Consider the following 13,288-nt stretch of genomic DNA (forward strand, 5'->3'; position numbering starts at 1 on the left):
AACCCCATAAATCGTTACTCCACTGCAAAGAGCAACGCCAAAAACGACCGTTTCTCGGCACAAATTGGGTCAGCGAGGATTTTTCTGAAATCGGGCCTAAACGATACCTTATGATACCCTAAAACTCTGGTAAAAATTTTAGCTTTAGCTTGAGTATACGCACCGTTTTTGAGAAAATGAGGGGCAAAGTTGCCAAATCGCCATCATTCTGGACAGCATTTTTACAGCAAAAAGACGGGAAAAAAGGACGAAAAATTTGCACCTTTGACGGGTTTTGGCTGTAAATGTTCTTATTGGGCCCCTGTGCATAAAGCTGTGTGCAGTTCCAAAAAATCCCCGCCGACCCAAATTGTGCCATTCTTGGCGTCGCTCTTTCCAGCAATCAACAGTCCATTAGAAGTAAGGAAATCAAACCAGAAGACACAAAAAATAAGAAGAAGGATGCTAAACTGAAATGTGATACACGGACATCCAAGACTACGAGGATCGTTACGACGTAAAATACGCCTTCATTTAGAATTGATACAGCTCTCCAACGCAGGAGTACTTATAATTCCTTCCTCAGGAGCTGCTTGTGAACGCACTCATTTTAACAAAAGATATATTGACGAGAATTATGTACATATTAGTGAAGTAAATGTAGGATACCGTACTGCCGTGCTAAGGAGAGTCGTATGAACTTTCGAGAGTTGCCAAATTCCCTTCAATAAAATGTTTATTTTTTAGGAAAGTAATGAATATTACTCCTTGAAATTTTCAGGGATTTAAGGCGAAATTGCGAACAATGTTATCCGAAAACTTGAAAGGAAAATATTTATGAGTTTACCAGGATATTCCTGTTTTATTAAAGAAAATTTGGCAGCGCCTACGGCGTTTTCCCTTAGCACGGCAGTGTAAGAATAGTCAAATGCTGACTTAATTTTACTATCTCACAAATTGGCAATACCCTCATTAACGTTTCAGCTAGAATTATCGTTTCTTTGATTTTTTTCAGTATCATGACTCAAAAGACTATTTCTATCAATACTTTTTGACTGTTCGCTTGATACCTGCTCCATATTTATTTTCAATGTTGTATACAATTCAGAATCACCTCTCCGCATTCTCTGGATATTCCATAAACACAATTTTAGCTATCGCAAATTAAATGTAAAATTGACAGTTCCCACTTTCCATAAAAAAGAAAATGTAAGTAAGACTTGTAGTAACACCATAAGTAAGATCAATTGGTTGAAGAAAGGAGAAAATAAAAAAAAAAATCAAAATTTAATTTTATAGTACATGTTTAATTACGTTATACTTACGCTTAATGACTTTACGTACACGTGACATATTGAGTTACTGTTACCTAGAACACTATATAAATAACCTATTGTATGGAGTGCCCTTATAGATAATGATTTTATGTAAAGCTAAGCTACGAAATTAGAATCTTAAAAATGACAAATATTTATCCTAATCATACGAATTTAAAGTTTCTAGACTTTGCCTAGGAATAGGAGTTTTAAAACAAAAACTTAACACTAAAAACTTCCATTGTAATTGAAACACTAGTTAACACTATTTTTGAGCAACATGTTTTGCCACACAGCGGCATTAGTCGAACCACGTGTGCTTAAAATGATGTTTAAGTTACATATTGGGTCGTAGTAATGTAACAGAACTTCTAGCTCGGGGTGGAAATCTTCCTCTAAAAAATAAAGTAAGGATGCTAGAAAAAAAATTAAATTTCACAGTTTCGTGGTGTTCTGGTTTGCTAATTTTTTATTTCGTTCCATTTCAACTCTACTCAAAAGGTAGGAGAGGTCAATTTCAGAGTTTATTTATTTCGCAAGTCTGAGAGAGTATAATTTGATTAGCAAGGGGCTAGCGCTACTCATCAGTCAACCTTCTATATGGTTTGCGTAATAGCTATAATTTTCAAACGATGAATACTGGGGAATGGTATACGTCTTACTACGCAATATAGTATCAGATGATCTCAGAATGTGTCAAAATACGCAAAATTAGTCACCGTTCTCTTAAAATTTCAATGAATTGTTTTATATCCTCTCTCAAACAATATAAAAACCAGATATTTTTTTTCAGGGGGAATGTTAGACGAAAGATCAAGTCTTTAGAATCGTCAGGATATAAAAAGGGAAAAACTCTGCTAACAATAAGTCTGATGGCTTTAACTGAATAGAACTAATCATTGCTCGTTTGCTCTGTTCTTATTTCCAAAAATATTGCAATAATTTTCATAACCCTGCGTTGATTTAAAACATAGAATTATCGCGAAACAAAACTTTCCTTCGGGCTGGCAAGATTCGGTCAGGAACTACGCTCTGAATAACTTACAGAATAAAGCTTTTCCTATTCTAGACTAATTTAAAGGAAACTATGTTACAAACTAGAGCGTATTTACAAAAAGGTTTTCAAGCTGTCGGAAAATTTCTCTAAGTTATATTAAAAACACGAGGTTTTATATCTAAAGCCCGTCTCATTTACAAAACGTGTTAAAGCTCGAATACTAACTTCGGCAAGAAGTGAACATATTATAACTAGACAAGAACCGGCTTTGCTTAGGGGTAAATATTACCCATTCTTCATTATCTTATTTATATAAAATAAATATTACTAGGATTTTTGTATAAGTCTATTTGATAATTGTTCTTAGTAATTGCGTTTCCCTGTTTGGTAGTTTGGTATTTCACCGCCTAATCGGATTTTTTCTTTTCTTTTATGTGGTCGTCCGCAAAAAAAATTAAATGAATAAAAAATATATGTAATATACAATAATTTGAAAAAAGACGTAATGGAGGAAACACAAACAAGAAAAAACTTAATCGCAATCTTTTGAATGGACATTGATTGTGACTTGAGTGTATTTCAGTATTTGTTTCTTCGTTTCTCTATTTTTTTTATTTATATGAAAATTAGAGTTCATAAAGGTTTGTGTTGAAATCTCAGGTACAGATTTAAGAGTTACCATCGTTCCTTTAAGAAGTCATTTTGGCTCTATTACGTCAGTCAGTCCATGATGCGAAAGTTTACTAAAAGCTCTTAATACAGGAAAACAAGTGCTTTCAACCAATTTTAAACATTGATTGCAGAGGATACGAAATATTAGGGTCGAGATCCCCAGAACAAAAAACCACGGACATTTTCACAAATTGTTTTTGAATTTTTGGCAGTTTTCCATTCATATTTTTGGTAATACGGGGCTTCGGTTCTGAAAAATTCTGTTTCAAAATTGATCATAATCTATCCGTGAAACCCAAATTTGGACTTAACGTTCTCCTAGAAAAGCCCTTTTTTAGGCGGTGGGTACACTAGCATTCCGTTCTTTTCTGACTGGGCTTGAGTTGAGGAGGCCAGGACTCCAGTTATCGACTGCAGAATCTTTGTGAGAAAAGCGAATTTGACCTGAAAGCAAAAATAGCATTTGAATTTGCAGACACATTTCGGTGAATGTGATCCTGCCTCTGAGAGCGGACCAAGTTCGATCCCATTAACCATGTGAGGAGTTTTCTTAATGGGTATCAAAGTGGTTATTAATCCAACACTTTTAGCGCCTATTCCACAAGGTGGTGGAAGAGAGAGTGTAAACTCTTTACTGTGTCTCATTAAATGAGAGCAAATAATTCAATAGACAATCTCGATGACAGATACGTACTCTGCAATATTGGAGAAACGTAGCCTCATCCTATCTTTCTTATTGCAAATGAGAGATCATAATTTTTGTTGCACAGTTGCAATATAACCATGACTAATCATTAAAACCATCAATTCAAAAATATTTAGTCTGCACTGAAAATAAATTTCTTGGGTTATTATTTTGACTTAAGGCGTTGTTTCTTGCGTCAACTGAATTTTTTTTTTTTTTTTTTTTTAAATTGTACGGATTTAACTTAATTCTCCTGTGGAATAAGCCCTACATGGGCTACTTGAAAATTGATAAGAAAAAAAAAACTATTGTTAAAGCCAATACAGGACGGCTGATGTTGATACTTAAGTGTATGTAGGCTAAAATTAATATAAACCTACATTCATACTAAAAGACACCCTGCAACTGTGTTCCCCAATCACTAACCCTTGGGGTCACACTCTCCTACTCAAATCGAACTCTTATTTTGACAAATTACTCATAAAATTGATGACAAACTTCTTTAAATTGCAATTCGAAACCTTTCAATGCGTAAATCATGGTAAATATAAATCGAATAAGTTGTCAACAAATCCACTTTATGGCTTTGCATTGATAATTGTAAATTAAAGTAAAACCATCATTTTTTGTTGTTGCTTTTAATGTTCTTTCAGACCCTCCTTGGGTAAATGGTTCTACTTACCCTTAATCCTAGTTGAATCTTGTCGCCAACTAAGCTGATAGGGTCTTTTGATGTGAACAGTTGCTGTAAATAATAAAAATAAATAAAATCAATTCTCAACCAGAAACAAATTATGACGACGATACAAGAAAAACCGTTCAAATGTTCAAGTTCAGTTTTTTCTCATTTTATTGATATTTTACGGTCATTGTTTTAAGCAATTCGAATAAATAAACGGATTCGAAATCGATTCTCCTTCAATCGTCAAAATTCTTGTGAGACTAGAGAGTAATCATAAAAGATCTTATTTTTAACGGTCTCTAACGAGATTAATTGTTGGCCGATATATTATAAAATTTAAAAATGGATCATGAATCGAAGAAAATTATACTCTGATGAAAATAAATTGAACTGTTCACGTATTCTAAAAAAAAGTTGTGCAGCTCTGGTGGTCTTCATTCTGTTATTTTGATGAAGGGATTTTGATACATGATTTTTCTCTTCCACTGCTTTCTTTCGTGAAAAATTTCGAAGGTAAAAACTTTTTCTCCAAACAATCAATGGTCGTTATTTGTCGGCAGACATACTTTACTTTCAGCTCTTTGACTTTAAACCAGCCTCAAGCGCGTTTCCAGGCTTATGAAATATTTTTTGATACGATATCTCATTAAAATATGAGGAGATTGATAAATTACCCCTTTCAGTATCCATCGAAAGCTCACTTGTAACTTCAAGCCATGGAAAAACGCTATACGCGCACTTTCATAATACTTACCCGACTTCATGACTTTCTAAGATCATTCTTGTGGCCTTGAGAAAGGATAAGGTTACTTTGAAGAATGAAATTGTTTAATCTTCAATAAATGTTCTTCAAAATTTACGCCAAAGTTTTTTTTCTTTGTCCAAAAAAATAAAAAGGTAAATGAACAAACAATATTAAAGTGATGCAAGGTAAGAACGCTAGAGAGAAAAATGCGTTTCCTTCGTATCAAAACATGCAAGAGATGCTTTGTTGCGTTTTCGTTTTCCAGCTATCTTTCACGATAGTTTTTCTGGAGTATACATGCACAAACAAAGTAAGGTTTGTATCTTAAATAAATAGAGTAACCAAATTTTGCTCGAGGGTGTAGTGTAATGCATAGATCTTTGAATTTCATATCGTTATTGTAAAGTAAGATCCCTGGGAGCGATTTAACTGCAAAACAAACTAAAATGATATATTAACAAATTAAACCTCAAAGATCAGGGTTTTTTTTGGGGTATATATGTAAGAACAATTTGAGAGTTAAAAGATGATTTCATTTATTTTTGGTGATTTTTCTCCAACGGGATTGACCCTTGGAGAAGGAAAAGGAAAACATTCATTTTTTTCCTGTTAATTAGTAAGGCTGTAACTTTCACGAAACATCACGCATGTCAGTATTTCTGGCATATCATTTGATTGAAAACGTGTGCATAAAAAACGGAAATTGGTGTTAAAACGAAAAAAAGAAAACTTATATTTTACGAGCCTCCGTTAACCAAAATTTAGTGAGCAAATTTGACTTATTGTTGGATAAGTTTTGAGTTGTGAAAGCACCGGTTCTGGTTGAGTTATAGCTCTCGTGTTTTCGTTATGATTCATGTTGTCTTTTTTTCTGTGTGCATACTTTTAAACCTGATAATGGTCAGAATGATCTGAATGTTCATTGTTTTTTAATAAAAAGACAACGCTACTAATCAACAAGAAGAAAAAGGTACCATCAAAAGTATAATTTTATTTGTGTAATCTTAGACAGATGTGGGTCATCCATGAATGTGGACATTAATTGGACTGAGTTAAGCAGAAAGGAACCAACCCACATTTTGGAAAAAATTGAGTTATGAGTGATTTTGAACTCAACCACTGCTCTACTATCTATCGCCAAAAATTCAAAGATTTTGTTGGAGCAAATTTTGCAGAAATTGAACTTGAAGTTTATCTTTTACATTGAGTCTTATGCAGGAGCCAAACTTTAAACCTCTTTTTCTCGGTTCGATCTCGATGTGGCTTGGTTCCTTTCTGTTTAACTCCGTCCAATTGAGTTGCGTATTCATTTTTCCACTCCAACTCTGCTGCATTTTCTCCGTGGATTGGTTTTAAGTATTTCCATGCTATTAATTATTTGAAAGAACTCTGCTGTAACATGAATCTAATTAGATCATTTGTACCTCTCACATGAGATTCGACACCTAATTTTGAATATGCGGCTCATGAAGTTATTCATGACAAGCCTGACACAAAATATCCTTTAGCTATTCTAATTCAGCCAAAGTACGTAGCTTGGCGTGCTTTGCGATTTATCGATTGATCTGCTATTTAAATCTATGGAAAAAGATCGATAAACAGGGTGTTTGCAACAAACACCTTAATCGATTCTTTGCCACAGCTTCAAATGGGGATATACCGATAATCAATCATTCACGCCTCACTGCTGACTACAGCACTGCTGTACTAAGGAAGAACGCTGTATGAACATTTGAGAGTTGCCAAATTTCCTTCGATAAAATGTTCATTTTTGAGGAGAGTAATGAAGATTTTTCCTCGAAATTTTCAGACACTTTAGATCAAGTTCCGAAAAAAATTATCTGAGAAATCGGCGGGAAAATGTTCAAAAATTTTCCTGAAAATTAGTGATTTGCCAGAGGAAATTTGGCAACGCCTGACGGTTCATACGGCGTTCTTCCTTAACACCGCAGAGCAGCTAGAGCGTGACGTTTAAAATGGTCATTTTGCTGGTCGGGCCGGCAACGCATTCTTTTTTTGGAGTGGATTCTGTCGTTCAATTTAAGTTTATGGAAATCAACTAAAGGAACAAAAAATCGACTGTCTAAGTACTGATGTCATTCACAATTTATAGATAACCCATCATCGAGTGATAATATGTAGAGAGATATTTACCATGTGTTTGAAGATATTCCAGATGACTTGAATGCTAGGATTTGAAGAGAGGTATGTAAACCACCACCAACATCACCCAATAACCAATTTTAAGTCAAAACCATAAGATTGCATACCAAAAGGACCACGCATCGCACCATGTCCACCCCCGAGTTCTTCTGATGCATTCGGGATAAAATCCTCCATCGTTCCTTAACCTACACCAACTTCTCCAGCAGAAAGACGATTGAAAATTCAGGCAAAAATTTGTCACCCTTTGGATGGTTATTTTAATAATGTTGAAATTGATGAGGATGAGGTGATATACAAATATGTGCTCGATATTCGCACTATTAGCTCGCCAGTCTTTCAAGAAATTTTTGCTTGAAAGGAAAGTCATATTTTGAAGTTGTCCATGCATACAGTCAAATAAAAATTCTTGGATTTAAAGTTCATAATTCTTTTTTGAAGAAACAAAAAAAAGCAGGCCGAAACGAAATATATATTGCTGAGAATACTCACGTTTTTTTTTTTTTTTTTTTTTTTTTTTGTGAACATTCAAATCATTAAATTTGTTGAAAACTGAACTGAGCTCTTTATTTACTACGCAATCAGTAGAACCTACCGCGTCTTTTGTATCATCATAATGTATCACAGTTCCAAGTAATCTTATTGCGTTCCTCTCTAAAAAGTTTTGAGGTATTGCAAAGATACAATGCTCATACTTAATAATAACGGACGTTGAATATTGCACGAGTAATCTTAACTAAATTATATTCTCATTCTACATTCACATCAATGTACTTAATGTCTTGCTTTTTTCACACCCCAAATGTTCTCTCTCCCGCAAAATGTAAACTAAAATCTCCTCAACTAATATCGATCACTCTGCTCGATCAAAGAGTTCAATCAAAGTGATCAACAATCACTAGTGATCAAAATTTCTTTCTTGTTCATTACGAGCACTTGAGTTTAATATTCTTCAAATCAACTGACTAATATGTAATTGATAATTGACTAAATTTGATAGAAATAATCAACGCCCGTGATGGTATAAAATTATTTTATTAAAACACTAAAAAATACATAAAGTAGCAATTTACAACGAATATAAGTTCTATCAACGATTTAATCTGTATGATAAAGCGGTCACCTAGACTTTCAATTTCTCGTTCTTGTAAAAAAAAATGAGAATTAGAAACTTTGCAAAAATAAATTGTGTAATACTTTCTTTTCATTTCATTAATCGGAAAATTGTAGACTCAAGAAAAGTATTCACAACATAAAATGACGCCATCGTCAAATGAGACTGAACAGAGTGGTGAAATAATGAACGAACATGTATAGAAGATAACAGAAAATATAAAGGATGTTCAAGGGCAAAATTACTGGGTGAAAATATTAAATTGATGGAGAATATTGTGCAATGACCCGAAGGGAAAAAGCAATGAGTGCTCTGTAGCGTATTCAAAGTACAACTTTGAAATTTGTGTGAACCACAATGGTTCATAAATTTATAATGAGGTAATTTAATGTTGATATCATTTTACCGGTGATCAAATTCTGTTTGTTTTTTTCTTAGTCATAAACATAATCTCCAAAATAGAATTCACGGTTCCCGTCAACTTTAAAAAAAAATATTCGAAAACAAAAGGTAATCTCCGAAACCACTAAAGGATAAAACAACATGCCCCCTCTCTAAAAAAGTTATTTATTGTTTGTGAATATATATGTAGGCTAGAATACCTTGTGAGTCACAAAATTAAAATAAATCCCAAGGAACATATTCTAGGCAACATAACTCAGAGAATGAAAACGTGGACTAAAGAGCGGTTATTGGGAAATATTCATTTTATGAAGATTAAGGATTTAAAGATTCGTTTTAAAATTAATTAGCTTCTGTAACTAGTTGCGATTGATACCAAATGTCTCATAAACTAAACGGGCCCCCATAAGGCCGAAGTACTATATCAATGAGAAATAAATGAAAAAAGATTGTAAGATAGTAAGTGGCTTATCGAATGATTTTGTGCATGGTCATGCGTTTAATCTAAATTATTTACATTCAGAGAACTTGAGCTTTCAAATTTTAAAGCTGATCGTACAGTAGGGACTAACTTACAGATTTTTTTTATATTGATTTAATTCGACGTGAATTTTGGACGTAATCAACTTAACCACAATATTAAATTTTTCCCATTTTTCTGATTATTATCTTGTGTTCATTTTTTTCTCCACAGAAAAAATGTTGTCATCTACGGTGATGGGAATCGTAGCCGTGTCGCTACATCTACTCTTAACTAATTGCCTGATATTGTTTGATGAAATCAGGCAATACTTATTTTGGTTCTTTCGCTCTTAAATTAGAAATCATTGGTATCAAATTAAATATTTTACTGATTACATAGCTAGTCTTAAATTTTAAATTTTCCCTTTTCCTCAGGATTATAATTAATTTACTTTGCTGTAGAATTTATCAGTGCTCTGATGTCAAAAACAGTAATTATACTCAGATAATATACGAATGAACAGAAAATCAAAAATGCCGGAGTTTGAAGTCTGTGAATTTTGAAAAGTGTTATGAAGCATAAAAGAAAAATGCAGTAAAAAACGGTTAAAAATAAATTAATAAAAATATGCAGTGTCGGAACAAAATTATGAATATCGTGTATTTAAAAAAAATAATTGTGCTTGTCCAACGCAAGTTTTTGAGAAAGTTGGTTTCAGTTTGCAGCTGTGAAAGTTGCAAAATTGATAAGCGTTCAGGGAAAAAGAGCTACTGCTGGACCCACAGTTAGGCTATTAAGCCTACCTTCCACTGATTTTTTACCTAATTTTACAGGAGGAATTTAACGAAGACGGATTTTAGACATCCATTTCCTTGTTGAAAAATCAATTCCGTGAAATAATTTTACAACGACGGAATGAGGACAAGATCCTTCCTCTGGAAAAAGACAAAATTTGAGTTCATCTTATCGAGGATTCGATTAACATTCGATATCAAAGATGAGAGTTATGCTACGCCTTTATTTCGCAAAATCCTCGCCCTCGGAAGGGACCGAGTCGTCTTCGAAGGGGAGAGATCATCCCCTAGTTCCGCCGGTGACCTATTACTATTAAAAGATGCTTGAACAACTTCATGGATGCTAACCGGGTCAAAAATGGTAGCCAGCGGACTGATGATTGAAATTAATAGACAAAGCCATAGAATAGAATTGGCCAATAAACAGGGTGTTCGCAACGAACGCCTGAATAATCGGTTCCTTACCATAGCTTCAATGTCTACGCCTCGGCTCAGCTGTTGCACGTTTTTAACACTGAACAATACGAGGAGGGATGGGAACATTGCTCGATTAAGAAGCCTGCCAAAACTGTTGCAGTGCACGATTTGACACAAGTAGATTAGTGTTTTTCTACTGAGGGAGGAGTTCAAATTTCTCGAAGCCAATGTGAACTAAACACGTTAATATCTTAGGAGTTTATTTCAGTTATTTACGTTGAGCGAGTCCATTTCCAGATAGAATTTTAGTTAAGCAACATTGAAAAAAAAATCGCTTGGATCTAGAGTTGAGACTCTTAAAAACATTGACAAGAAAAATTACTCTCGATCCAATCGGATTTTTGCTTACATCGAGAACCAAGCCTCTCAAATTAAGAGGATTTCCTTTTGATTCAAGGAAAAATCCGATTGAATCAAGAGTAATTTTTCTTCTCATGGTTTTCAAGAGTGCGGGCTCTAGATCCGAGCGACTTTTTTTTTCCAGTGAACGTATGCCAAATTGCTTACATTTGCACCTTGTTTACTGGTCCATTTAATCGCTCCATTGATTCTTTGTCTATGGCTGTCTGTATCAATTTCAAAAATCAATCCCAGATGGTTTTTGAAGTTAGGGGGTCCAGCATAGCTTGAGTTGAAAGCTGTAATTAGTCGGGGCACTTGTGTGTGCTTTTATTCCGGTGATTGGGGCATTCGACAAGGCATGTGCGGGGGGCTTTTTCAGGGCTCAATACTGCTACTTACGTCTCCGCCCACGCTGCCGCCTACCGAGGCGCCGGCACTGACACCTCCGCCGCCTCCGCCGCCGCCGCCGCCTCCGCTGCTGCTCCCGAGGAGGGGCCCGATCAAGCTCAAGATGGAGCCCGAGTCGGAACCGCCGCCTCCGCCGCCTCCGCCGGAAGAGTCCTCGCCGTCTCCGCCTCCGCCGCCTCCGCCTCCGCCGCTCTGCAAACGCAAAACAGAAACATGAATGAAAACAGAGAATGGGGTTGACTTACTTCGCGCTAGAGTCCCTTTATACTGAGAGTCAAGACAATTCGGCTCATGGATGTCACAAACGGGAATAAAGATTACAGAAATGGAACTTTTTCGTAATCTTTGATCGGCCCATTCTCAAATGCCTTCTCCGTTCCTCCTCTCATTCCGTTTGTTCCTTGCCGAACCCGTAATTCCCTGGTCCATTCTAGATTATAATCTTTGTAATTGGTGAAAATGTAATCTTTATTCCCGTTTGTGACACTGTGGAGGCCTAAAATACGGGAACCAATCAGAAATGGATTCAAATTGTCTTGACCCTCAGTATAAAGGGACTCTACTTCGCGCAGTCGAGCATTCCATACACTGGAAAAAAAACACATTGGATCTAGAGTCCAGACTCTTGAAAACATTGACAAGAAAAAGGACTCTTGATTCAATCATATTTAGGCTTAAATCAAAAGGAAATCCGCTCGAATTAAGAGGCTTGGTTCTTGATTTAAACTTAGATCTGATTGAATCAAGAGTATTTTTTCTTGTCAATGTTTTCAAGAGTCTGGACTCTAGATCCAATGTGTTTTTTTTTTTTTTTCCAGTGTCCCATAGGAGAGGTCAAACATGACGTGGAAACTTTAAACATTTATATTTTTGTTTCTCTGAAAAACTTAGAAGTTTAAAAGTGTTTTTTTTTTCCAATTTCAATTTTACAACTATAAACATATTTCAAAAAGCATTATCGAAGATTTACGAAGTAACTTGAAACTATAAATGAACTTGAAAAATCGCAATTTTAGTCAAAAATTCCATGCCTGGTCTGTCCCAACATTGTTCCACTGTGCGCAGTCTCAAAAAACTGTGTCTTTTGAGTCATTTGGAGGGAAAAGTGATTCTTAGGGCCAATTCGCAAATATCAAAGTTCTAAAATATTAGCCAAAATCAGAACATTTTTAATTCAAAATCTAAATTTATAATATTAGACATTGTATGACATGAATTAAGGAACAATTCCTGGATTCCTTTATCTCTGCAATCTGTTGATACATCGAACATCAATCGATATAATCGATTTATGATGTTCGATGTAATCATGTTCAGAGCATTTCGCTTTTTTGATGCATGAAGCTAATAGGCGTACACCTACATCTATAGTCCGTACGTTAAAAACCAAGAACAAAAAATATAAAATTACTAGTTTTTACGGAATTAACTGACCCTTAGAAACCCCTGATCCTTCTGACGTATTTTGGAAGTTTCACCAGTTAATAATAGAATTATCACGAGACGAGCAGTGGTGAGACGTAAATGGTCGCGACCATCGATATTTCCCCTTAGAAGCAATGGAAAAGAATCTATCATTAAGGTGTTCGTTGCAAACACCCTGTTTATTTATCCTTTTCCACACATTTAAAGGGAAGATCAATTGATAAAGCGCAAAGCACCACCACTTACTTGGAGACAAAAATAGGTTCAGAAATTGTTAGATTTGACCATGTTTTGATTCATTATATAGTTTCTGAGCCGTATTCTATGAAAACATTGATCTCTTAGCTATCAGCTGTACTTTGCGTCATCTTCCTAAATCAGTTTACCACACCTCGGTTGAAGCATGGAATTCCCTTGACAAGAGGATTGAGTGCCCGATGAATATTTGTCCATAAATCATATTCTTGATCTCATTGAAGATTGGAGCTCACTGAGGGGTAGGGAAGGTGGGAAGAGTGGGTGGGGTAATATAAACCGAGTGTATAAGCAAGGCGCGGTGCTGAACTTATTGCAAAGCTTCATTCGCAACGCAGTGCGTGCATTTTAAGTTGCCGTTTTCCGAGA

General features: G+C 35.2%; 1 protein-coding gene across 1 annotated transcript in view; it reads right to left on the bottom strand.

Annotated features, from left to right (window-relative positions):
• Nucleotides 1-1,265: 1,265 nt before the first annotated feature.
• The window catches only part of LOC109035999 (uncharacterized), a gene marked incomplete at its 5' end in the record, with an annotated part of 42,791 nt that continues 30,768 nt past the window's right edge, over nucleotides 1,266-13,288 (bottom strand). Inside the window, 3 exon segments of the mRNA XM_072296530.1 lie at nucleotides 1,266-3,408; nucleotides 4,332-4,394; nucleotides 11,231-11,431. Of these exon segments, the coding sequence (XP_072152631.1) occupies nucleotides 3,283-3,408; nucleotides 4,332-4,394; nucleotides 11,231-11,431 (390 nt within the window). The 3' untranslated portion in view covers nucleotides 1,266-3,282.

Source organism: Bemisia tabaci, chromosome 2 (genome assembly GCF_918797505.1).
Source record: "Bemisia tabaci chromosome 2, PGI_BMITA_v3".
Classification (NCBI taxonomy): Eukaryota; Metazoa; Arthropoda; class Insecta; order Hemiptera; family Aleyrodidae; genus Bemisia; species Bemisia tabaci.